Genomic DNA, 24827 nt, shown 5'->3' on the forward strand with positions numbered 1-24827 from the left:
AGCAATACAATACTCAAAGCAGTCACTGTAGACCCCGATGACACTGTTGGGTTTCCTGCTAGAATACACCTAGCACGAAACCCAACAGTGCCGTCAAGGACAACAGTCACTGCGGCACAATGTAGCAATACAATACTCAAAGCAGTCACTGTAGACCCCGATGACACTGTTGGGTTTCCTGCTAGAATACACCTAGCACGAAACCCAACAGTGCCGTCAAGGACAACAGTCACTGAGGCACAATGTAGCAATACAATACTCAAAGCAGTCACTGTAGACCCCGATGACACTGTTGGGTTTCCTGCTAGAATACGCCTAGCACGAAACCCAACAGTGCCGTCAAGGACAACAGTCACTGAGGCACAATGTAGCAATACAATACTCAAAGCAGTCACTGTAGACCCCGATGACACTGTTGGGTTTCCTGCTAGAATATGCCTAGCACGAAACCCAACAGTGCCGTCAAGGACAACAGTCACTGCGGCACAATACAGAGCAGGGAAATACTCACTAAACGCCTTTTTGGAGGATGCTGTGGCGCTGTCCCAGCCATCCATCAACGCTGCGGCCACCTCATTCCATAGCCGCCGGGTCACCACATTGTCCTTGTACAGCCGGTCACGGCTGTCCCACAACGGCGAACGCTCCTGGACCAGGCTGATGAGCTGCTCATTATCCAGGTAGACGTCATCATCCCGTTGTGGAACCTAGACAAAACACATTCATTAGAATAATCAAATTTAAATTGAATAAAAAGTTACAAAAAAAGAAACAAAAAAAAGAGTAAAAATAGAAGATAAAAAATAAAGAACATTACAAATCATTTGATACTTACATTCCGTATCACCACCGGGACTTGGCTTCGCTGTTCCTGCTCTTCGCCCTCACTAGTCCCGTCCGCAGATGATGATGACGATGTCTTAAAAAAGTTGAAAAAAACGTAAGAGATTTGGAGAAGCAGCAGATATACTTACCAGATGCACGAAAATAATCACCTCACGGTCTGCTTGCGCCAATTCCTGCCGCGATGGGGAATACTCGGATTCTGAAGACATACTGCATGTAAAAATAATAAAAATCATTAGTACATACATAATTTAAAAGGACAGGCATATAATGTAATATACTCACATTCTTCGCTGATATAATGGGTTCTTGGTTGACTGTCTGCTCTTCAATCTGTCAGTGTAGTAGTGGCAGAGTTTTGGCAGGCACCTCCTTTATATAGACTTTTTTTTTTTTGACTTTAGAAGATTATAACTAGGATAACAAGTGGACACCTCCCAAAAAACGCAGCGCTAAAAAAACGCATACCTGCGCATGCCAGTGCGCACGTATGCGCATCCATAGGCTATAATGGCCATTTTTAGCGCAAAACGTGCGCATGCGCTTTTTTCCCAGGCCCAAAAAATGCAACATGCTGCGTCTGGAAAATACCAACGGACACCCCAAAAAAACGCAGCGCATGAAAATCGCATACGTGCGCATGCCAGCGCGCAGGTATGCGCACCCATGTTAAATATAGGGGAAAAATCGCATGCGCACGTATGTGTTTTTTTCCAGCGCTAAAAAACGCAAATGTGAAACCAGCCTTACTTCCTAAAAAAAAAAAAAAAAAAAAATATGTTTCCAAAATTGTGCAGATGTAAAGTAGACATGTGTGAAATGTTATTTATTAACTATTTTGTGCGATATCACTCTCTGGTTTAAGGGCATAAAAATTAAAAGTTTGAAAATTGCAAAATTTTCTAAATTTTCACCAAATTTTGATTTTTTTAACAAATAAGCGCAGATCATATCTAAAAAATTTTAACTCCATCATGAAGTACAATATGTCATGAGAAAACAATGTCAGAATCAGTAGGATCCGTTGAAGCGTTCTAGAGTTATGACCTCATAAAGTGACACTGGTCAGAATTGAAAAAATTGGCCCGGTCACGAAGGCAAAACAGGCTCGGGTGCGAAGGGGTTAAGGAGAGCAAGAGTGGTTTCCACTTATCCAACATTCTTCTCAAATCAGTCAGAAGTAGTGGAAAGTTGGTGTTATATAGATTACAATAGGAAGAAGACAGATTAACTCCCAGATATTTAATAGCCACAGTCATCCATCTAAATTTAAAGTTTCGTTTTAAATGGTCTAATACCTCAGGGGGCTATTCAATGGCAGGGTTTCTGTTTTTTAAGTGTTCAGTTTATACCCTGATAATTCCCCATACCTTTTTAAATCCTCCTTGAGATTAGGTAGTGTAGTATGTAATTTGGTAAGGGTTAGAAGGACATCATCCACAAATAAGGAAATCTTAAACATTTTGTTTCTAGCCTCAATCCCTGAAATGTTAGGATTTTGTCTTATCATACCCGCCAGTGGTTCTATGCATAAGACAGAAACTAGGGGGGAGAGGGGGCATCCCTGTCAGGTGCCGATCGATATCTTGAACGAGGGAGAGGAGTGGAAGGGAAGCATAATTGAGGCCGAAGAGGAACTGTAAATTACCCCCCTATGGCTGTCAAGAAAGGACCCGAAATGCCAAAGATCTTCAGGTTCTCAAACAGAAAAGACCAAATTAGGCGTTCAAATGCTTTCTCTGCATCTAAACTTAATATAAAGGACTGAAGATTACTATTGGCAACTTCTATCAAATCTATTGCCTGTCTGGTATTATCCCCTCCTTGGCGATTAAGGACAAAACCTACTTGATCCTTATTAATAAGCTAAGGAAGCCAACGTTTTAGTCTGATGGCCAGTATGCAAGTGAAAATTTTCAGATCAGAGTTTAATCAATCGGACGATATTTTGATATTTTCCCTTGTTTTGGGATGAGAATTAGATGGGAATGTGACATCGAGTCTGGGATGGGAGAGACTTCCAAAAAGGAATTAAACATTCTGACCATGTGGGGAGAGAGCTCCTGTGTAAAGATCTGGTAGTATAAATATGTCAACCTATCCGGTACAGGAGATTTACCCAAAGGAAGATCTTTCAAAATATCTACAACCTCCTCCTGTGACACTTGTTGGTTAAGAAAAATTTGGGCCTCCGAAGGGAGAACCAGGAGGTTTAGGCTTGATTAAAAATTTGTTCCAATGCCCTAGTTCTATCAATCCTATTTATGGGGAGAGTATCTTGTAGGTTATACAATTTCCTAGAAAAAAAATTATAGAATGGATTCGAAATTTCGGTTGGATTATAATGGATCGTGCCATCAGTCCCTCTCAGTGCCTGGGGATAGGAGTTCACAGTTCTATCTTTCATCATTCTAGCTAAAAGCGTATGGGCATTATTACCCTTTTTGTAATATTTTTGCTTTGTGTAAAGAAGGCATTTTTCTGTGTTACGCATTGAAAAGTGTTTTAGTTTGTTTCTGATCCCCACAACTTTATTCAAAACCTTCACGGAAGGAGAAACGGCTAATCTATGTTCCTCTTTAGTTAATTTAGAGGTTAATTTATTAAAATCAATTTTAGCCTTTTTTTTTTTTTTTTTATCTGGAACCATATGGATACAATACCCCCTTTTGGCCCACCTTGTGAGCTTTCCACAGTTACTGAAGGGGAAGACACCGATCCCTCATTCAGACGGAAGAAGTCAGTGAGATGGTCCAATAAGGTCTTCCGAATAGCTGGGTCCTTAATAAGAAACTCATTCAATCGCCAATAACAAGTCCTAGTACACGGTTGAGTGGATGTAAGGTTCAACACAACCGGAGCGTGGTCAGACCAGGTAATTTGACCCATATTGGCTCCATCATTCTAAGGGTCAGTATTTGATGAGGGGGAGAGTAAAAGGAGAAGGGCCCTGTCCCTTGGATGGTCTGTTCTACATAGATCAAATAAGGAATTCATCCTAATTAGTTTTCTAAATTCTCTTGCCATTCTAATTAGATTTTGTGAAGGGGGTTTATTTTTGATAGTCTTTCAAATATCTCTGAGAAGGGGACATTAAAATTGCCACCCACCAATAAGGCTGCTGGCAAAAGTTTTTGAATTCTCTGACCTGTTTTTGGAGCATATAGATTAAATACAATGACAGACCTGCCCCTCAGAGAGTGTTCTAAGATTACAAATCTCCCCCGGGGGTCAATGTATGTATTGTTTACTTGCAAGGGGCATTTTGATGATATTAATATTGCCACTCCCCCTCTTTTATTATCATTAAAAGCAGAATAAGATGTAGGGAAAGTGTTAGAGGCAAATTTAAAGGTGTCCGCCTTATCATAGTGTTTCTCCAAGAGACGCATTATCGGCCCTCTGATTTTTCAGTTCCTGGAGGGTGAGTCTCCTTTTTCTAGGGGAGATAAGACCCCTAACATTCAAAGATATTATGTGTGTCATGGAGCAAAATTAGGTTACTCACTTGAACCTCAACTCTCCCAGTGCCTCCAGCATGAAGTGATGGACCAACCTTTTCAGAACGTTCTGCATCGCCTTCTCTAGAGACTGTATCCAGACGAATGGATAGGGAAGAAACACTAGGGACAGGGTAAGATGAGGACAACATAGAGAAGAATGAAGAAAAATATAAAAGGCAATTGCTAACTTTAAAAATTAAAGATCCATAGTTCCTAGGAACAAATTACCTGGTCTGTGGCTATACCTGTGGAACAAACCAAACCCATCAGGTAGGGTGAAAATAATTCCCCTTAGCCACTGAAGTGAATTTTCATGGAGACCTAGCCCAGCGTTTAACCTACATGGAGGAGAAGCACAAAAGAGAAAAAAAAAAACGGAACTGTCCTCTACTCCAGGACAAACCAGGGCTTCCCCAGGCAAATATTATCTATATCTTGTAGGATTTCCCACTTTCATAAAAGAAATAAAAAATCTGCTTTCAAAAATTGAAGGAATATTAGAAATGTGAGTCCGCATCGGCAAACACTTTTAAAGAGATATACAGTACAGACCAAAAGTTTGGACACACCTTCTCATTCAAAGAGTTTTCTTTATTTTCATGACTGTGAAAACTGTAGATTCACTCTGAAGGCATCAAAACTATGAATTAACACATGTGGAATTATATAATTAACAAAAAAGTGTGAAACAACTGAAAATATGTCTTATATTCTAGGTTTTTCAAAGTAGCCACCTTTTGCTTTGAATACTGCTTTGCACACTCTTGGCATTCTCTTGATGAGCTTCAAGAGGTAGTCACCGGAAATGGTCTTCCAACAGTCTTGAAGGAGTTCCCAGAGATGCTTAGCATTTGTTGGCCCTTTTGCCTTCACTCTGCGGTCCAGCTCACCCCAAACCATCTCGATTGGGTTCAGGTCTGGTGACTGTGGAGGCCAGGTCATTTGGCGTAGCACCCCATCACTCTTTCTTGGTCAAATAGCCCTTACACAGCCTGGAGGTGTGTTTGGGGTCATTTGTCCTGTTGAAAAATAAATGATGGTCCAACTAAATGCAAACCGGATGGAATAGCATGCCGCTGCAAGATGCTGTGGTAGCCAGGCTGGTTCAGCATGCCTTAAATTTTGTATAAATCCCCAACAGTGTCACCAGCAAAGCACCCCCACACCTCCTCCTCCATGTTTCACGGTGGGAACCAGGCATGTAGAATTCATCCGTTCACCTTTTCTGCGTCGCATAAAGACACAGTGGTTGGAACTAAAGATCTCAAATTTGGACTCATCAGACCAAAGCACAGATTTCCACTGGTCTAATGTCCGTTCATTGTGTTCTTTAGCCCAAACAAGTCTCTTCTGCTTGTTGCCTGTCCTTAGCAGTGGTTTCCTAGCAGCTATTTTACCATGAAGGCCTGCTGCATAAAGTCTCCTTTTAACAGTTGTTGTAGAGATGTGTCTGCTGCTAGAACTCTGTGTGGCATTGACCTGGACTCTAATCTGAGCTGCTGTTAACCTGCGATTTCTGAGGCTGGTGACTCGGATGAACTTATCCTCCACAGCAGAGGTGACTCTTGGTCTTCCTTTCCTGGGGCGGTCTACATGCGAGCCAGTTTCTTTGTAGCGCTTGATGGTTTTTTGCCACTGCACTTGGGGACACTTTCGAAATTTTTCGGACTGACTGACTGACTCATTTCTTAAAGTAATGATGGCCACTCGTTTTTCTTTACTTAGCTGCTTTTTTCTTGCCACAATACAAATTCTAACAGTCTATTCAGTAGGACTATCAGCTGTGTAGCCACCAGACTTCTGCGCAACACAACTGATGGTCCCAACCCCATTTATAAGGCAAGAAATCCCACTTATTAAACCTGACAGAGCACACCTGTGATGTGAAAACCATTTCCGGTGACTACCTTTTGAAGCTCATCAAGAGAATGCCAAGAGTGTGCAAAGCAGTAATCAAAGCAAAAGGTGGCTACTTTGAAGAACCTAGAATATAAGACATATTTTCAGTTGTTTCACACTTTTTTGTTAATTATATAATTCCACATGTGTTAACTCATAGTTTTGATGCCTTCAGAGTGAATCTACAATTTTCATAGTCATGAAAAATAAAGAAAACTCTTTGAATGAGAAGGTGTGTCCAAACTTTTGGTTTGTACTGTATACAACTTCTATCAGCTGAATCTTGCAATATAGGAGTAAAAGACCATCAAAAACAGATTAATTTAAAACTGATAAGTCACCAAGATCCTTTTTGTGGTGCTCCTTTCTTGTCACCTCCACCCTTCATATGATCCTTTCTCCTTTTCTGTGACCAAACCATTTGGCGGAGGTGGACCCAAAGTGGCCGGAACGTGCCAATCTGGAATCTTAAGGACTTGAAGTCCCAATGTATCACAGAAGGCTGGAACGTCCTCCATGGATCTCGGTGTCGCTGATATACCCTCTCTCCGGGCTGATAAAGCGAAAGGAAAACTCCACCTGTAAGGGATTTTAAAGTCTTTCAGGATGTACAGCAAAGGCCTAAGAATTATATTTTTTTTTTTGTAATGTAACATAGTATTTAAGGTTGAAGGGGGAGACTTTAGGTCCATCTAGTTCAACCCATATCCTAACATGTTGATCCAGAGGAAGGCAAAAAATCCCAATACGGCAAACACTAAGCTCCACATTGGGGAAAAAATTCCTTTTTCCGACTCCACATACAGCAATCGGACTAGTTCCCTGGATCAACGCCCTATCAAGGAATCTAGCATATATACCCTGTAACATACCTTTCAAGAAAGGCATCCAGTCGCCTCTTAAATATTAGTAGGGAATCACTTATTACAACATCATATGGCAGAGAGTTCCATAATCTCACTGCTCTTGCAGTAAAGAATCTGCGTATGTGAGGATGCTTAAACCTTCTTTCCTCCAGACGTAGAGGATGCCCCCTTGTCCCTGTCACAGGTCTAAGAGTAAAAAGATCATTAGAAAGGACTTTGTACTGTCCCTTCATATATTTATACATTGTAATAATTTCATCCCTAACCAGAGGCGTAAGCTAGGGTTTCGGTTCAGGGGGGGCGAAACTTCTGAGTGGGCCCCTAACTAGGTAACTTTGATTACAACTCGGTGACGCACCCTAATAGTGGATGTAGGAGATGACTGCGCTGTTACTGAAAATAATCCCTATATAAAGACCAACATGGATATCACAGCCATATGGTCAGTGGTAAATACCAGTCCTACAAAACATATAAGTGATTACTGCATACGTATAGTTGGTGTCTTACCGCTGACATTCTTTCTGATGGAATCGGTCACTTTTCACGTCTTTTCCATCTGGCCCAGACCGACATGACCACTCCTCCAGCCAGGACTCGGCTACAGAGAATACAACGACGACACGTTTCACTTCTCATATTCCAGCCCCATCACCATGTATCCCCAACCTGCACAAACCTCTTATCCTGCTGATACCCCAATGCTGAGCCGCTGCTGCCGTATGTGTCCCTATTACTGCACTTGATACCCCAATACTGAGCCTCTGCTGTCGTATGTGTCCCTATTACTGCACCTGATACACCAGTACTGAGCCGCCGCTGCCGTATATGTCCCTATTACTGCACCTGATACCCCAATACTGAGCCTCTGCTGCCGTATGTGTCGCTATTACTGCACTTGATACCCCAATACTGAGCCGCTGCTGCCGTATGTGTCCCTATTACTGCACCTGATACCCCAATGCTGAGCTGCTGCTGCCGTATGTGTCCCTATTACTGCACCTGATACCCCAATGCTGAGCTGCTGCTGCCGTATGTGTCCCTATTACTGCACCTGATACCCCAGTGCTGAGCTGCTGCTGCCGTATGTGTCCCTATTACTGCACGTGATACCCCAATGCTGAGCCACTGCTGCCGTACGTGTCCCTATTACTGCACCTGATACCACCTATACACACACGGCTCTGCTCCACACCCCCTATAAACACACGGCTCTATTCCGTACACTTTGTACACATGCGGCTCTGTTCTGTACACCTTGCACACACGCAGCTCTGTTCCGTACACCTTGTACACACGCACCTCTGCTACGTACACGCTGTTCACACACGCCTCTGCTACGTACACGCTGTACACACGCGCCTCTGCTACGTACACGCTGTACAAATGCGGCTCCGCTTCGTACACCTTGTACACACCTGGCTCCGCTCCATGCACTTGTACACATGTGGCTCTGCTCCGTACACCTTGTACACATGCAGCTCGGCTCCCTACACCCCGTGCACACTCGGCTCTGCTCCGTACACGCTGTACACATGCGGCTCCGCTCTGTACACCTTGTACACACCTGGCTCCGCACACTTTGTACACACACGGCTCTGCTCCGCACACCCCATACACACGCGGCTCCGCACCATACACCTCGTACACATACGGCTCTAATCTGTACACCTTGCACACACGGCTCCACTCCGTACACCCCGCACACACGGCTCCGCTCCGTACACCCCGTTCACACATGGCTCTGCTCTGTACACCCCATACACACTTGACTCCACTCCGTACACAAACTGCTCCGCTCACACCATACACATGCGGCTCCGCTCCTTTGTACACGTCATACATGCATATCTCTGCTCCGTACACCTTCTACACACACGGCTCCGCTCTGTACACCTAATACACACTCAGCTCTGCTACATCCACCTGGCTGTAAACCCCTCCTGACCCCACACAGAAACTTCACCTCATCCAGCACCAATGACAACCAGCACAGCAGAGTCCTGCAGCCAGCCACTGAAGCCCCTGATCATGTGACCCCCCCCTGACTACGCCCCTCCTGTGACCTCATCACAGATCCTGTGCGCACAGATTAACTCAGGACGACATTGCTGGCTGTGAGGTGGGGGGCCCACTGCCTTCTCAGGGGCCCATAGCGGCCGGGCGGCAGAATAGGGAGATCTATTCTCCCTGCTCTGCCGCAGAATATAACTGTATGGGCGCGCTGTGCACGCCGATACAGTTACAGTAGCATAGCTCGGTGGGCCCCCTCAGAGCTCGGGGCCACCGCCCCCTCTGCCCCCCCCCCCCCCGGTAGCTACGCTACTGCCCCTAACCCTTTCCAAACTAACTAACACCAAGTGTAATAACCTGTCTTGGTATTGCAGACCCCCCAGTTCCATAATAACCTTGGTCGCTCTTCTCTGCACCCGTTCCAGTTTAGTCTTTTTTTTTTTTTTTATACACCGGAGACCAGAACTGTACACAGTATTCTCAGTGTGGTCGCACTAGTCACTTGTATAGAGGCAAAATTATGTTCTCCTCATGAGCATCTATGCCTCTTTTAATGCATCCCATTATTTTATTTGCCTTTGCAGCAGCTGCCTGACACTGGCCACTAAATGTGAGTTTGTCGTCCACCCATACACTCAGGTCTTTTTCAGTGACAGTTTTGCCCAGTGTTTTACAATTAAGCACATAATTATACAACTTGTTTGTTCTACCCAAGTGCATGACCTTACATTTATCCCCATTAAAGCTCATTTGCCATTTATCAGCCCAAGCTTCTACTGTACGTAACATAAATCCTTCTGTAATATAAAATTGTCCTCCTCTGTATTGATTACCCTGCAGAGTTTAGTGTCATCTGCAAATATTGAAATTCTACTCTCTATGCCCCCTATAAGGACATTAATAAATGTTAAAAGGAAGTGGGCCCAATACAGACCCCTGTGGTACTCCACTGCTAACCGTGACCCAGTCCAAGTGTGCTCCATTAATAACCACCCTTTGTTTCCTATCCCTGAGCCAGCTCTTAACCCACTTCACATATTTTCCCCTATCCCCATTGTTCTCATTTTATGTATCAACCTTTTGTGTGGCACCGTATCAAAAGCTTTTGAAAAGTCCATATACACCACATCCACTGCATTTCCTTTGTCCAGTCCGCAACTCATCTCTTCATAAAAGCTTATTAGATTAGTCTGACAGGAACAGTCCCTTGTAAACCCATGTTGATATTGGGTCATAATGTTATTCTTCTTCAGATACTCCAGTATAGTATCTCTTAGAAAACCCTCCAGGATTTTACCCACAGTAAAGGTTAAGCTCACTGGCCTATAATTTCCATGTTCAGTTTTTTGTCCCCATTTTGAATATTGGCACCACATTTGCTATACGCCAGTCCTGTGGTACAGACCCTGTTATTATGGAATCTTTAAAGCTTAAAAATAATGGTCTATCAATGATTGCACTTAATTCCTGCAGTACTCAGGGGTGTATCCCATCTGGACCTGGGGGTTTGTCAACTTTAGTGATTTTTGGATGCCTCCGTACGTCCTGCTCGGTTAAGCAGGTGACATTTAATGGAGAATTTTTGTTATTATTGATCATGTTATTCGTCATGTGATTTTCTTGTGTAAATACTGTAGAAAGTCATTTAACATATTGGCTTTTTCCTCATTCTCATCCACCATTTCACCCAGACTATTTTTAAGGGGCCAACACTATCATTTTTTATTTTTATTTTTTTTATTATCTAGACCTGTTTGGTGTCTATGAACTCGTAATGACCTGGAGAATCATAATGGCAGGTCAGTTTTAGCATTTAGTGAACCTAGCGAAAAAGCCAAACAAAAAACAAGTGTGGGATTACACTTTTTCTGCAATTTCGCCGCACTTGGAATTTTTTTCCCGTTTTCGAGTACACGACATGCTAAAACCAATGATGTTCAGAAGTACAACTCGTCCGGCAAAAAATAAACCCTCACATGGCCTTATTGACGGAAAAATAAAGTTATGGCTCTGGAAAGAAGGGGAGCGAAAAACGAAAACGCAAAACTGAAAAAAGCTCCTGGGGTTAAGGCGTTCACCTCTGTTATTAAAGCTTTAACGTCTGCTTTTGAGGGGAAACGTGAAAAGAACCTCATCCATTGTGGGGAAAGGTGCTCATCTATGGTCTCCATCTTCATCAGTGGATTCTTCCATATATTCACTCCCATCTTCCTCACATGTGATGCTTGGGGTTAACTTAGGGGGAACCCTTTTGAGAAGCCCATAATTCTTTTTTCCCATTATTATTAGTCTTTTCCATGTGAGTCAGTAAACTTTTATGCACACCCTCAAGTTCAACAACATGAGACTGACCTGTTGAGGGAGAAAGGAGGTCTCACCTGTCTGCCTGCGGTAATCCTCCATCTTCTTTATCAGGATGACCGGGGAGATAATGCCTGCAGGACTCCTACTGTGCAGTGCTGCCCTGAGTTCTCTCCTATTATTAGATTCTTCCTACCCCCTCAGTGGATCCAGCGCCTGCCGAGGTCAGCCACTGTTCTCTCTCCTCCATTACATCAAGCGTCGCATCATCTATGCCTTCCTCAGCTGCCTCCTCCACCCGGCAAGATGGCGCCCAAACAGCGGCTTCGCTCTGCTCCCGCTGAAGGAAGACATCTAGAGGGCTCGCAGGGCCAGCAGACACTGCTACTGAGCGCGCAGGGGCCCCCCGCCTCCTGAGACCCATCCGTGGGTAAGGCTGATCACCGGTGCAGGGCTCTACTGCCAACTACTTAGGATGCCTGGCAGGAGCTCTGCAGCCGTGTCTTCAGTCCAGCATCCAGACGCCCCCCCCCCCCATTGGTTAATTTTGATCACTGTGATAGGGTCTGTCACAGTGATCAAAATAAAAAAAATAGTAAATCAACCCCCCTTTATCATCCCCTTAGGTAAAAATAATAAAATATTTCCATTTTTCCGTTATTCTTGGGGTTATAGCTAGGGTTTGGTTTGGGGTTAGGGTTGTGTTGGGGTTAGGGTTGTGGTATTGAGGTTATGGTGTTCAGGTTAGGGTTGGGGGTTATGGTTAGGTTTGGGATTATGGTTAGGAGTGTGTTGGGGTTAGTGCTGTGTTAGGGTTGAAATTAGAATTGAGGGATTTCCACTGTTTAGGTACATCAGGGGGTCTTGAAGCGCGACATGGCGCCCACCATTGATTCCAGCCAGTTTTGCGTTCATAAAGTCAAACGGTGCTCCCTCCCTTCTAAGCCTTGCCATGCGCCCAAACAGTGGCTTTCCCCCACATACGTGGTTTTGGCATACTCAGGAGAAATTGCACAACAAATTTTGTGGTCCATTTTCTCCTGATACCCTTTTGAAAATAAGTTTGGTTCCAAACTAATTTTTTTGTTAAAGTAAAATGTTCAATTTTTTTTCCTGGGTGCAGGTTTTAGAATGGTGTCACTTTTGGGTATTTTCTGTTATATTGACCCCTAAAATCCCTTCAAATGTGAGGTGGTCCCTAAAAAAAGAATGGTTTTGTAAATTTTGTTGGAAAACTGAGAAATCGCTGGTCAACAAATGTTTCCACAAATTGTGCTGATGTAAAGTAGAAGTGGGAAATATTATTTATCTATTTTGTGCGATATGACTGATTTAAGGGCACAAAAATTAAGTTTGAAAATTGATATAACTTGCATTTATTTATGAAAAAAACAGAAATTTTGCAAAGAAACTTTACCAGTAACATGAAGTACAATATGTCACGAAAAAACAATCTCAGTATCAGTGGGGTCCATTGAAGTGTTTGAGCTATAACCTCCTAAAGTGACAGTGGTCAGAATTGTAAAAATTGGCCTGGTCATTAAGTACCAAATTGGATCTGTCACTAAGGGGTTAAAGGGGTTCTCCGGTGAAAACAAATGATCACTGAGCGCTGCACTCTTTTTTTTTTTTTTTTTTTTTTCCGGCAGGCCCATGCAGTTAAAATGAGTGGAGCGTCAGATGAGGTGGCAGTGCACAAGTGCAACCAACGGGGATAAGTCAGCCCCATTAGGAATAAAAGTCCTCATTCTGCTGATTGTCCCACCAATCGCCAAGTTATCCCCTATCCTTTGGATAGGAGACTAAAACGTTTTGTTCTTTGAAATACGTTATCATGATCAGACTGATGGGGTTCCAGCACCCACTTATCAGCTTTTTGTATATCCAGTTGTCTCTGGAGCAGCAAAGTCTGAACAGTTCCAGCCCCGTTCAGTTTAATAGGAGCTGTGTTTCTGTACCTGAGAACGACTACTACATCGTGTACAGAGCTCTGCCGTCTCCGCATGTGCACACTTTTCTGATTTGCTAGATGATTCTTCATCTACAAATTAACTGCTTTCTCTTTGAAAATGTATTATTTGTAGACTTTGTTTCATTTTAAGATTCTGGTGCTTTTTTACTTTGCAATCTTTACATTGCTAAATGTATATCTATTGCTTTATATCTTGTAGAGCGGGAACACGGTGATAAAAAGGATGTAGATCCAAACGCCGGTAGATTTGTAAGATATCAATTCACCCCTGCTTTTCTTCGACTGCGTCAAGTTGGAGCCACGTGAGTAACGTCCCCATTTTCACTCATTTGTGCTATGTGATTGTGTGATTGTTCACTTGCATGAAGTTTTGATGTTGTCGGCAGCACATCGTCCCGGGCAATCAAGCAATTAATTTCATGTCTACGTTAATGATTCAATGAAATGAGCATTTTTCACTTGATCTAAGGATATGTATACAGGAACCTTTTGGGGAATGAATGGTTTTCTGTCCAATATTTGGGTCCTGTAAATGTTAATTCAAAGTATTTTAAAACTTATCACCAGAAAAACACCTATTAACCTGCCTTGTGCCCGCACTTAGCCGAACGCTGCGGGGAGAAAATGGACTTTATTCCTCCTTGTAGCGCTACAGTTTCGGTCACGGTTTCAGAACTGTGCCCCCGGCACTGATGGACAATGGCTCTGCATTGGGACTGGCTTTCAGGCAGGGTCGGGGTCGCGGTTACAGCATATCCAGAGCTGAACCGCTGGCAGCGCCTGCCCCATGACTGAAACCAGAATGCTAGGAAGAGGAGAGGAGGAATATAGTTAATTTTCTCCCCACGGCAATCGGCCAAGTGCAGACACCGGGAAGGTTCATAATGCTATTAACCTACAGATTAACCTCATATCTGCTGGTTAATAGCGTTTTTTTTTCTTCTGGTGACAGGTTCCCTATAAAGGACGCTCAGACGGCATGACACCGTGACCAGTTTCTTCTTTGCAAACTGCTGTACTTCAGCATTTTTGAGCAAACCTAGGCCCCCGATTGATGAAAGTGAGGTTTCGGGCTAAAAACAAAGTTGCGTAAAAATTTTGCAACTTTTTGATGCCAATTTTGCCGAGATCCACCAAAATGGACAGAGCTGGGTCTCAACAGCTCGTCTAATTCATGATGAGTTAAACGCCGTACGCCACAAATCTTACTCCAGTCACTGACTGAAGGAAAGATTTGTGGAGAGACGCACATCACAAGTCAAACGTGCTCTTAATGAATCAGAAACATCTGTCTTCAACACGCGCCTCACAAAGACTGGCATGAATGTCGCCGATCTCTATGAATAGTGATCATAGTTTAAAGAAGATTTGTGATTGGGGGAAAAAGACTCATGGGGGGCATCTCCTTGGGGGGGATTTTTGATGTCTGATTTGGCTTGTTTGACAAGTCTGTTATGGTAAAGAAAGAGCCCATCCCTGCTTGAATCTACTGAAAAGTTCCTTTTAAAGTGGCTAATAAAATGCTAAACAATAAAAGCATCATAAGCATTTTACATTACTCATGAATATTTATTCTTTCATACCAAATTTTTTTTTTAAGTGTTTAACTTTAAATGGTTTATTCTCTAACTTGTCCCTTGTATTGCTGTAATTAGCAATTCTGCTACACTTTAATAACCTGCGATCAACGGTTTCAAATAAATGGTTCAAAAGAAAAATAAAAAAATAAAATGTCGGATGGATGCGTGGGCCACTATCTCGAGAGCAGAGACTGGTTACATGCAGTCAGGAATAAAGAGATGGTCACACACAAAATAAACTTGGTCCTTAAGGCCCAAAAAGGTATGGTTCTTAAGAGGTTAATTTAAACATTTATTTCAGTGTTCCTTTAACTGGTATGTAATCTGTTGGGACCTCCATCTTTGCTGCAGGCTCAGGAGCTGAGCTTGCCTCACTGTTGGCAGATGATTGCCTGCCTATAACAGCAGCGAGCCTTTACAACTTGCATTGTGCTGTTTTCCACGCGCTTTTGCACCCCCACCACCACTTTTCTCCCTCGCAACATCGGTTCAAGTCCCTCAAGGGCACTAAAAAAAATAAATGAAAGTGGTTAAATATAGAAAATCTAGAATCGCCCCCTCTTCCACCATTTAGAATTACATTTTTAAAATAAACATATGTAGTAATATTGTGTTTGTGAAAGTTTGCTCTATCAAAATATAACATACACCCAATCAGTAAAGGCCATAATAAAAAAAGAAAATGACTCTAGAATTTAGTGTTTTTCGGTCTCTGCAGCACTTATAAAAACAAAAAAAACAAAAAACACACACTTAGGGTGTGTGCACATGCTGCGGATTCTTCCGCGCGGATTTTGCAAAATCCGCAGGTAAATCCACATGTCAAAAGACCTGCGGTTTGACACCTCTACATGGAGCAAAAGAAGTGACATGCTGCGGTTTTGAAACCGCAGCAAATCCGCGTGGAAAAATCCGCACTGTGTACACTGCGGTTTTTGTTTTCCATAGAATATAAAGGTACTGTACACCGCAGCAAAAACTGCTGCGGATCCGCAGCGGATTTGGGCCAAATCCGCTGCGGATCCGCAGCAGAATCTGCAGCGTGTGCACATAGCCTTAGAAGCAATCAAAACTTAATATCCACCTCAAAAAGGTACATATAAAAGTATCAGCCTGCCATATAATAAACAAGCTCTAGTACAGCTCTATTGATGTAAAAATTAGAACATTACAGGTATTGGAAAATGGTGAACCGGGCAAAACCTTTTTCTACTTTTAAATAAAAAATAAATATATAAATTCCGAAAAGTTTTTTTTAAATTTTTTTTTATTTTTTTTTTTTTTTATTTCACCACACTTTGAATTTCCATTTTCCAGTACATTGAATATTAAATTAAATGGTGTTTTTTGTGGGGGGAGTTGTAGTTTTGAATGACAAGCCCACCTGCAGCTATGTGCATTTGGAACATAAAATGTTATGGCTCTTGGAAGAGGGGAAAGAAAATAAAGAGCGCCAAAAAATGAAAAATCTGGAAGGCATTAATATCAAAATGTTCAAAAATTCAGACCTGATGTATACTTCCCCCTATATACTCACTGGACAGGTCGCCTTTAAACTCACACCACTTCATGTACTCGCGTTGTTGGCAGTCATAAACAATAGCCAGGAAGGGCCACACAAAACTGCCGGGGTTCGTTACCTGTAAGGAAAACTGACAAGTCCTAATTTAAATTAGATTAAAAATAAAACTCACAAGACTGGTCACAAAAGTCTAAAGTATCGAAAGCAAACACTTGTAGTAATACAAAATAATAAAAACTGTGCTAAAACAGGAGCCCTCAAAAATAGTCAATTGGCGTTTATTTTGGAAAACTCCAGCAAACATTATTATTTTTAAAGTTCTGGTTCTTTTTGGGGTATTTTTTATTTATAGCTGTCCCATAGAAATTTCTGCAATCCTTATAGACGAAAAAGTGAATATCAAACTGTACGCTGCCAAGATCTGATACGAACAAACTCTCTTTGAAATTTGAAAAAAAAAAAAATTACTCCTTTTGGCATTTTGTTTTCCAGTTGTTAGAGAGCTTTCCCATAAATGGCCATAGAAATATCCAGGTCTGCACTAACTGTTCTAAACTTAAATTCTTCGATAGTGAAAAGTCAGTCACTTTTTCCCAAAGGGTTAGTCCAGTGTCAGCAGTTAAAAACAACTGGTCAGATAAAAAGTGGACTCTTTTTGCCCATCTTTTATTCTTCTTGCTCCGCTGAGTGTTTTTTTTTTTTTTTTAAATCTGCCATAAGCTTCTAGAGATATGAACCTTATTTATTGCTAATTTTTATGGTCTGGGGAGTGTTACTCACAGGGCTCCCTGGGGACGGGTGTTTAGGCTTCTGCTATTACCCTGTGATCAACGCCCACTTCGTAAAGACCTCAAAAAATGATCACTAAATATAAAGGTCTATATATTTTAAATCCTTTTTATTTTATATAAATGAAAAAATTCAAAAAACCTTGAGGAAGCAGTGGGTATAAAATATGAGCAAAAAAAACTGGTAACAAGACCTCTTTAAAGAGTACACTATACTCGAAGGCCTAATAATTACTTCCTATGCACAATAGAATTCAACCAAAAAAGGGAAGCATATATCATTTAAATAGAACAGACAGTTTATTAAAACAACCATTTTATTTAATACATCATAAAGATAGTACTCATAGTAATAGTCCAAAACAGATTTTTGGATGCAACAAATGCTACCAGCAGTAAAGTCACTAAAGACAAAGCTATGGGATGGAGGTACAATAGTTATGTGCACCAGATATATCCTCATTCAATAAAAAAGTTACAATAAACTAATAAATTATCTTCGGTAACTGTGCACAACAATACAGTAAATAGATGGTTAATAATCACCCCCAAAGTAAATAAATGTCAATTATCTGCCAGATCAAAGGCCATCTACGAAAAAGCTGCCATGTTGAAAAATGTTTTTATTCTCATGCCAAACGTCCAAGGTGCACATATCCAAAAAATTCACAAGGCTTGAGAATAACTACCAAATAAAAAAGAATTATTTTCTAAAGTGCATAAATATACCATAAGGCTAATTATATCTCCATACAGGAGATTAAGGTAGTCATATGTATTACCATGTGGCAAACATAAGTTTGAAGCACTAGTTAGTGAGACTCAAAGATACAGAAGTGTATTAAGCAAAGATCACTAGATCTATAGATTAGGACCAAATGGTCACACAAAAATGACCTGAATCTAGGTAAACATGGCAGCTGAATCAAAAATACCTGACCTGCTAGTGGCAGAGGCTCCCCGACGCGCGTTTCACATAGGCTTCTTCAATGGGGGTATGTGTAGATTTTGAATGAGGATATATATCTGGTGCACATAACTATTGTACCTCCATCCCATAGCTTTGTCTTTAGTGACTTTACTGCTGGTAGCATTTTTTGCATCCACAAATCTCTGTTTTGGACTATTACTATGAGTACTATTTGTATGATGTATTAAATAACATGGTTGTTTTAATAAAATGTCTGTTCTGTTTAAATGATATATGCTTCCCTTTTTTGGTTGACCTCTTTAAAGAGGAATAGTCACTTGCTTAAAACACCTTGTAAAAATCCATGACCTCTTAAAATTATTTTGCTCTTTTCCATTTTGCCCTGAGTTGTTCCTTTGCAGAGAGACTCACAATGATTTTTTTTTTTTTTTTTTATATATATATAAAGTTCCGTATATGAAATCTTTGAAGAAACGCCCAGTCGGACCACAAAACAGTCTTCTCTGGGGGTGTGCACTTTTACTCCTCCATCCCAGATTGTGCCAATCACAACTCAGCAGTTTCTTAGACTGATAGATAATCTGCAGATCTGTGATTGGCAGTGTCTGTGAGGGAGAGGGCAAAGCACACGTCGCCAAAAAAGGCAGAGGAAACGTCCAATTGGACTGCAAAGCTGAGATTTCATAGCGTACTCGAGGAGAATCGAATGTGAAAATCTCCGCAATGAAGAACGGAAAAGAGCTCCAGAATAAGGAGAGCTCAGGGATTTTTACAAGACCTTTAATTCATTATTTTTTTGAGCAAGTGACAGTTTCTCCCTTTTTAAGTCTCATTTTTTTGTGCATCAAAAAGTTATGCACTGTTGTAATATACTATGGTATCCTCTCCACAAAATGTATATGATCTGTGATTGCGCAGTGGCCCCCTTTTGTAGTTTTCTCTGTCCCAGAACTTTCCAGTGCAGGAACTCCTACAGCAAAAGCGCCTCTAATTATACAGCTAATATTTATATCATCCCCTCTTCCCTTTTTTTTTTTTTTTTTTTTTTTTTTCCTCCTCCAGGGTTGAATTTACAGTCGGTGATAAGCCTATAAATAACTTCCGAATGATTGAGAGACATTATTTTCGGGACCAGCTTTTGAAAAGTTTTGACTTTGAGTTTGGGTTTTGCATTCCCAGCAGTAAAAACACATGTGAACATATCTACGAGTTCCCACAACTTTCAGAAGACCTCAGTGAGTATTTCTTCACCGCTTTCTATGCGTGAATGTCCAAATGACGCCAAAATATCAGAACAAGATGAGCATATTTTACCATGTTTAGTTTGTATAGTGTTCTAGAGCCGATGCTTACCAGAAGGCAGAGACTTTTTGTAAGAAAATACACACTTATCAACTGTATTTTATAGTGGCGTCATTCCATTCCTTGTGCCTCGTTCAGCAACCTCTAACTATGTGCGTAGAATACCTCATTATGTAAAAGCTGAGGGTGTGTGCACACGTTGTGGATTCTGCTGCGGATCTGCAGTGGATTTGGCCCTGCGGGTCCGCAGCAGTTCCTGCTGTGTTGTACAGTACCACTATAGTCGATGGAAAATGAAAAACGCAGTGCGGATTAGGCTAATCCGCGTGGAAAAATCCGCAGCATGTCAATTTTTTGTGCCGAATCCGCAGCGGTGTGACACCTGCTCCATTACCAGGTGACAAAACTCAGGGGAAAACCGCAGGCTAATCCGCACTAAATCCACAGGTAAAACGCAGGTCATTTGACCTGCGGATTTAGCCAAATTGGCGCGGAAAAATCCGCACCTTGTGCACACACCCTAAGGGTTCTTTTACACTTACCGGGTTTTTTGGGCCCGTTACTGCGGCCCGTTTTTGCGGGCCGTATCGCCGCACTTTTCCCGGTCTGATGCAATAATGGACCGCAAAAAACTTGCAGATCGCCGTTTTTCAGGTTTCCAATACTATGGAAGAAGTATTGGAAAAAAAAATGGTGTTCTGCAAAACCGGAAGTGACGGTGCACCGCATAAACAAACTTCTGTTTGTTTTTGCGGCCCCATTGATTTTCAATGGGGGCCGTGTCCGTAAGCCTTGAAAAAGATCGAGCAGACTCTATCTTTTTTCACGGTCGCAAATACGGGCCACACGGCGCACCATGGAATTTTTGCGGGCCAATTTTGCAGCCCCATAGAAATCTATTGGGGCCGCAAAAACGGCCAGCAAAAACATGGTAAATGTAAAAGAAGCCTAAATGTGCCCCTATAACCACATATGTATTAGACCAAATGATCTCTTTATAAATTATTCAGTAACTTAAAGCCATGGATTTATTGGTTTGGGAGTAGTATCTAAATTAATTATTTCAAGAAGTGGCTTACTTTGATTTTCAAGAACTTTCTTTGGCCTACGTTACTGGGAATAATGACACAGATGGGCAACCTTAAAAACCCATACCATAGGGTCTTCTGTGTCATTATTCTTTCATCTAGTTTGCTACTTTTATATCTACCCTAAAAAAATACATTTCGATGTACTTTTTGATTTTCCATCCACAGCTCCTAAGTTTGTTCCTACTACTCTGTCAGTAAAATACTGTAGTTAGTTACATGGCTTCTGATCCTATCTCCTCTTCCCTACTAATTTCACAATGTGCCCCATCCTTATTGTTAGTATTTAAAAGTATTTTGCATGTTATATTATAACCAGACAGGTTAATGTAACGTCTTAAATTCCTGGAATTAAGGATTCAAGGCATATAAAGCAATAACCCGCTGTTTTATTTTGGTTTGTGTAACTAAATTGTCATTTATTATTTTATCCCTCTAAATTAAGTCATACAACACTTTTATTATCCTTGTTTTTTCCCCCTCATTTTTTTGCGATGTGAGACATTCTGAGCTCTTTCCTTTTGTTTGTCTTATGATTTTATTTTTGTGTCTTTTTTTTTTTATATTTTGCAGTTCGTGAAATGATCATCCATCCCTATGAGACACAATCAGACAGTTTCTACTTTGTGGACACCAAGTTAGTGATGCACAACAAGGCAGATTATTCATATAGTGGGGGCCCTTGATCCTGCTGTTTAAAACACACAAAAAATCTAAAAAAAAAAATATTGAAGCATTGAAAACAATCCCCTTCCCCCTTTAGCAGTTATGTAAGGGATCGTACACAATTTCATGTAGGATACCAATCCGAGCAACAAGATCGTTTGCCGATAGAAGTTTTCTGACTGCATCTGTATCTGTCCCTTCACTCCCCGAGCCGTCTAGCACACTGAAATGCAAGAACCTTACTAACGCTCTACCTTTAGTATGGACGCCTTCATAATGATTTGAATGCCGTAAACAAGAAAGTGGCGATAAACTCAATGATGTGAATAGTTTAAAAAAAAAAAAAAAAAGACGCCTGGGTCCTGTTCAACGGTAACGGGTGTCCTCCTGGAACCAACGTAACGGGTGTCCTCCTGGAACATGGACTATTATTAAACACCATTCCAAGATTGTCGTAGGACTGGTCTTTGTCATCTCACTTGGGCATGTTGTCTTGGGATTGATTCTTCCCGTGGGACAGAAGTTTTCCTCTATGTATTTATGAAAAAAAAAAAAAAATGAAAAGCACGCAAGAAGTCATGATGTTGATGTGTCAGCTTGGACCAGACCGTTGTTAAGGAAATCCAAGCCAAAGATTGAATCTGTTCTTCCTCGTAGGCTTGCACTTGTTAGTGTTCATTCAACGTAAAAGTACAATTAAATATTGCAGGTTTTTTCCACTAGCAATTTTTTTTTTCCAAAACGGCTGCCAGTCATGATACAATTTTTCCTGGTTTTAGGCAGCACTATAAAACTCAATAGATGGAAAAAAAAAAATTCTAATACAGCGCAAATACGAAGAAAGAGGAGGGAAACACACAAAACAGTAATATCAATCAGCTCTGTGGGCAGAATATATTTTTGAGTAGGAAAAATAAATGCAAGTGGGTAGACTAGTGTTATAAATAGGAGGATACGTGTGTTGGCACTGGTACAAGAACAAGATGACGTAGTGCCCTCGTCGTGTGGAAGGGGACTTGTTGCATTATGTCTGCTCCGTTCACCAGGTATCGGTGACATAAGCAGTGATTAATGATATCACCTAATTAATGGACACTGATGAATACACTTTCAGCCAGAGGATGCGTGTGGTTCTTTTGCAAGGAGGTGATCTGCATACATTGTATGTGTAATGACTATGCCTGTATGATACAATGTACATAACACGAGTATATTGAATTGTATGAGATTTCCAGTATAATGCTGAACCCGAAGTCTGTTGACCTGTCTAATACTTGACTGTCTATATATTGTATATGTGTTACACCGGTTGAATTGATGTAAATTTGGGGGGGGCTCAGGATGCCAGTGTTACGGAAGAACCGTAACCCGGGTTACTCTATGGAATGTTATGTATCACCGTGTGGTACAGTGTCGCTGAATAGGACGTGGACAATGTCACATGATTTGATGTGACTAATTAGTATAATTAGACTTTAAATAATTTTACTTGTCTCTCAGGTGTAATTTCATCTGACAATGTTCTTTGACCATGTAAGGTTAATAAGGTGGCCATGCACTTTAGACAGAAGACTGCTGAGCAAACTGAGTGAATGAATTGTCGGCACATATGACAGCTAATATTGGGCATTGTTTTTATAAGCTTTGATCTGCTGGGTATGGTCACCTTTAGAAATTTGTGAAACATTCCAAATCTGTTAATCCTATTGTTCATCCCCTTTTTTTTTTTTTTTTTTTTCAGTAGCCTTTCTTTTTTTTTTTGTTTTACTCCATTTTGATCAGGGCTTTGGTTCCTGACTGTTTGGCTACAGTAATACAATACTACTAGAAAATGTGACCATTAGTGATGAGTGAGTATAGTCGTTGCTCGGGTTTTCCTGACCATGCTCAGGTGTCGTCCGAGTATTTTGGCGTGCTCGGAGATTTAGTTTGTGGCTGCTGGACAGCCTGAATACATGTGTGGAATGCCTGTTTGTTAGGGAATTCCCACATGTATTCAGCCTGTCCAGCAGTCGCAAATCATGCAGCTGAGACCACGAAAACTAAATCTCTGAACAAGACAATACTCAGAGGTCACCCGAGCAACGAGTATACTCGCTCATCACTAGTGACCACTTCTAAAGCCAGCTCCTGGATAGTAGAATAGGTTGTCTATCACAGATGTCTTTGTTAATCCTGTCTGCTTCTTTTTTTTAAGTAAAGATGTTCGAGTCTATTCCTAAAATGTCAGATACATTCTCCACCTTGTCTTAGGTTCTTTTCAGGTAGAAATGTAACTTGTGTACTGCTGTCCGATGTCGGACCTTACAAACCCGTGTTCTTCAGCTTGTTTTGTAATAGTACGTATGATGATGCACAGAAGCTATCACTGATCTGGCAGAATCCATTCATTTCTTTGCAGTATATTCTATAATCTTTCACGCCATCAAACAGTAGAATGAATGAAAAAATGCATGTGATTGGTCAAAAAAAAGGATTATTGTCCTGCTCATCTCCAGCTGCTGGGAACAGACTGATATAACTGAGATCTCCTAGTTCTCATTGCAGACCTATGGGAAGCTTTCTACTGTTGCAAACAGCCTCATTCATGCCCAGAGAGAAAGCAAGCATACCCTCTACTCCATCTACGACATCATACAGATTAATTTTTTTTATAAATCATTTTCTTTTTAAATGCAAAGTAAGTAACGTTCTAAAAAATATTCATTAAAAATTAACCTTTTCTACATGGTACTGCTGCATAGTGTCTGGATGTTCTTTATCTAGCTGAATGCTCTGCCCAAAATATATAAATCCATTGAAGCTCCTCTTTCTAACAACTTCCCCCCCCCCCCATCCCCTTCTCGCAATATTTGCTATAGGGTGTTCTGCACAAGCCTGCAGTGGAAAGTATGTTACGTTTTATGGCGAATAGACAAGAAGGAATGCATATGGAAAGGAAATGTGTGTAAGGTGTTCATACTGTATAGGAAGACCGCAGCATTCTAAATATACACTTGGAGCTCACATCCAGCACGTATTACAGGGAGGGACACTCCCACACTCCCACAAGAAAACAGAATCTGAAACTTAGATCAGGCTGCAAACTGCATATTACGGAGGAGGCAAACCTGATGCTTTCTAGAACAGAGTGAATAATATTATTTGGTCTCTCCTAAAGGAATGGAAAACCTAAATAAAAAGCTGTTAAAATGCCAAGTTCTTTCGCTCTGTTCACGTGTCATTTTTACTAATCAGTTGTTCAGTTTAGAACAAACAGAATTCAGATCATACGCATACTTATTTCAGATGGAATCAGAGGGACCTAGTTGATTTCCGTTTGGTGTTTAAAAAATTTTTTAAAAAAAAATACCCGTTTACATTCACTAAAAAATAGACAAGAATTGGAAATCAATGGGCCCCTCTGCTTCCATTTAAATCAAGAATGGACACAATCCCAATTCCGTTTCTGTTCTTAAAGGAGTGCAGTTGATAAGCGGAATGTGAACAGGGTCCTGCCTATTCCATGATCTCATTACATCACGATAGCATTAGCAGTGGCATGTGGGCT

The 24827-nt window shown here is 41.3% G+C and overlaps 1 protein-coding gene across 1 annotated transcript in view; it reads left to right on the plus strand.

Annotated features, from left to right (window-relative positions):
* Positions 1 to 24478, plus strand: part of UNC119 (unc-119 lipid binding chaperone) — a 92417-nt gene extending 67939 nt beyond the window's left edge. Inside the window, exons 4-6 of the mRNA XM_073565531.1 lie at positions 13600 to 13702; positions 19284 to 19456; positions 21185 to 24478. Coding sequence (XP_073421632.1) covers positions 13600 to 13702; positions 19284 to 19456; positions 21185 to 21297 — 389 coding nt within the window. The 3' untranslated portion in view covers positions 21298 to 24478. The remainder of the gene's footprint in view (positions 1 to 13599; positions 13703 to 19283; positions 19457 to 21184) is intronic.
* The last annotated feature ends 349 nt before the right edge of the window (positions 24479 to 24827 follow it).

Source organism: Dendrobates tinctorius, unplaced genomic scaffold (genome assembly GCF_039654945.1).
Source record: "Dendrobates tinctorius isolate UK_male_01 unplaced genomic scaffold, ASM3965494v1 ptg000016l, whole genome shotgun sequence".
NCBI lineage: Eukaryota > Metazoa > Chordata > Amphibia > Anura > Dendrobatidae > Dendrobates > Dendrobates tinctorius.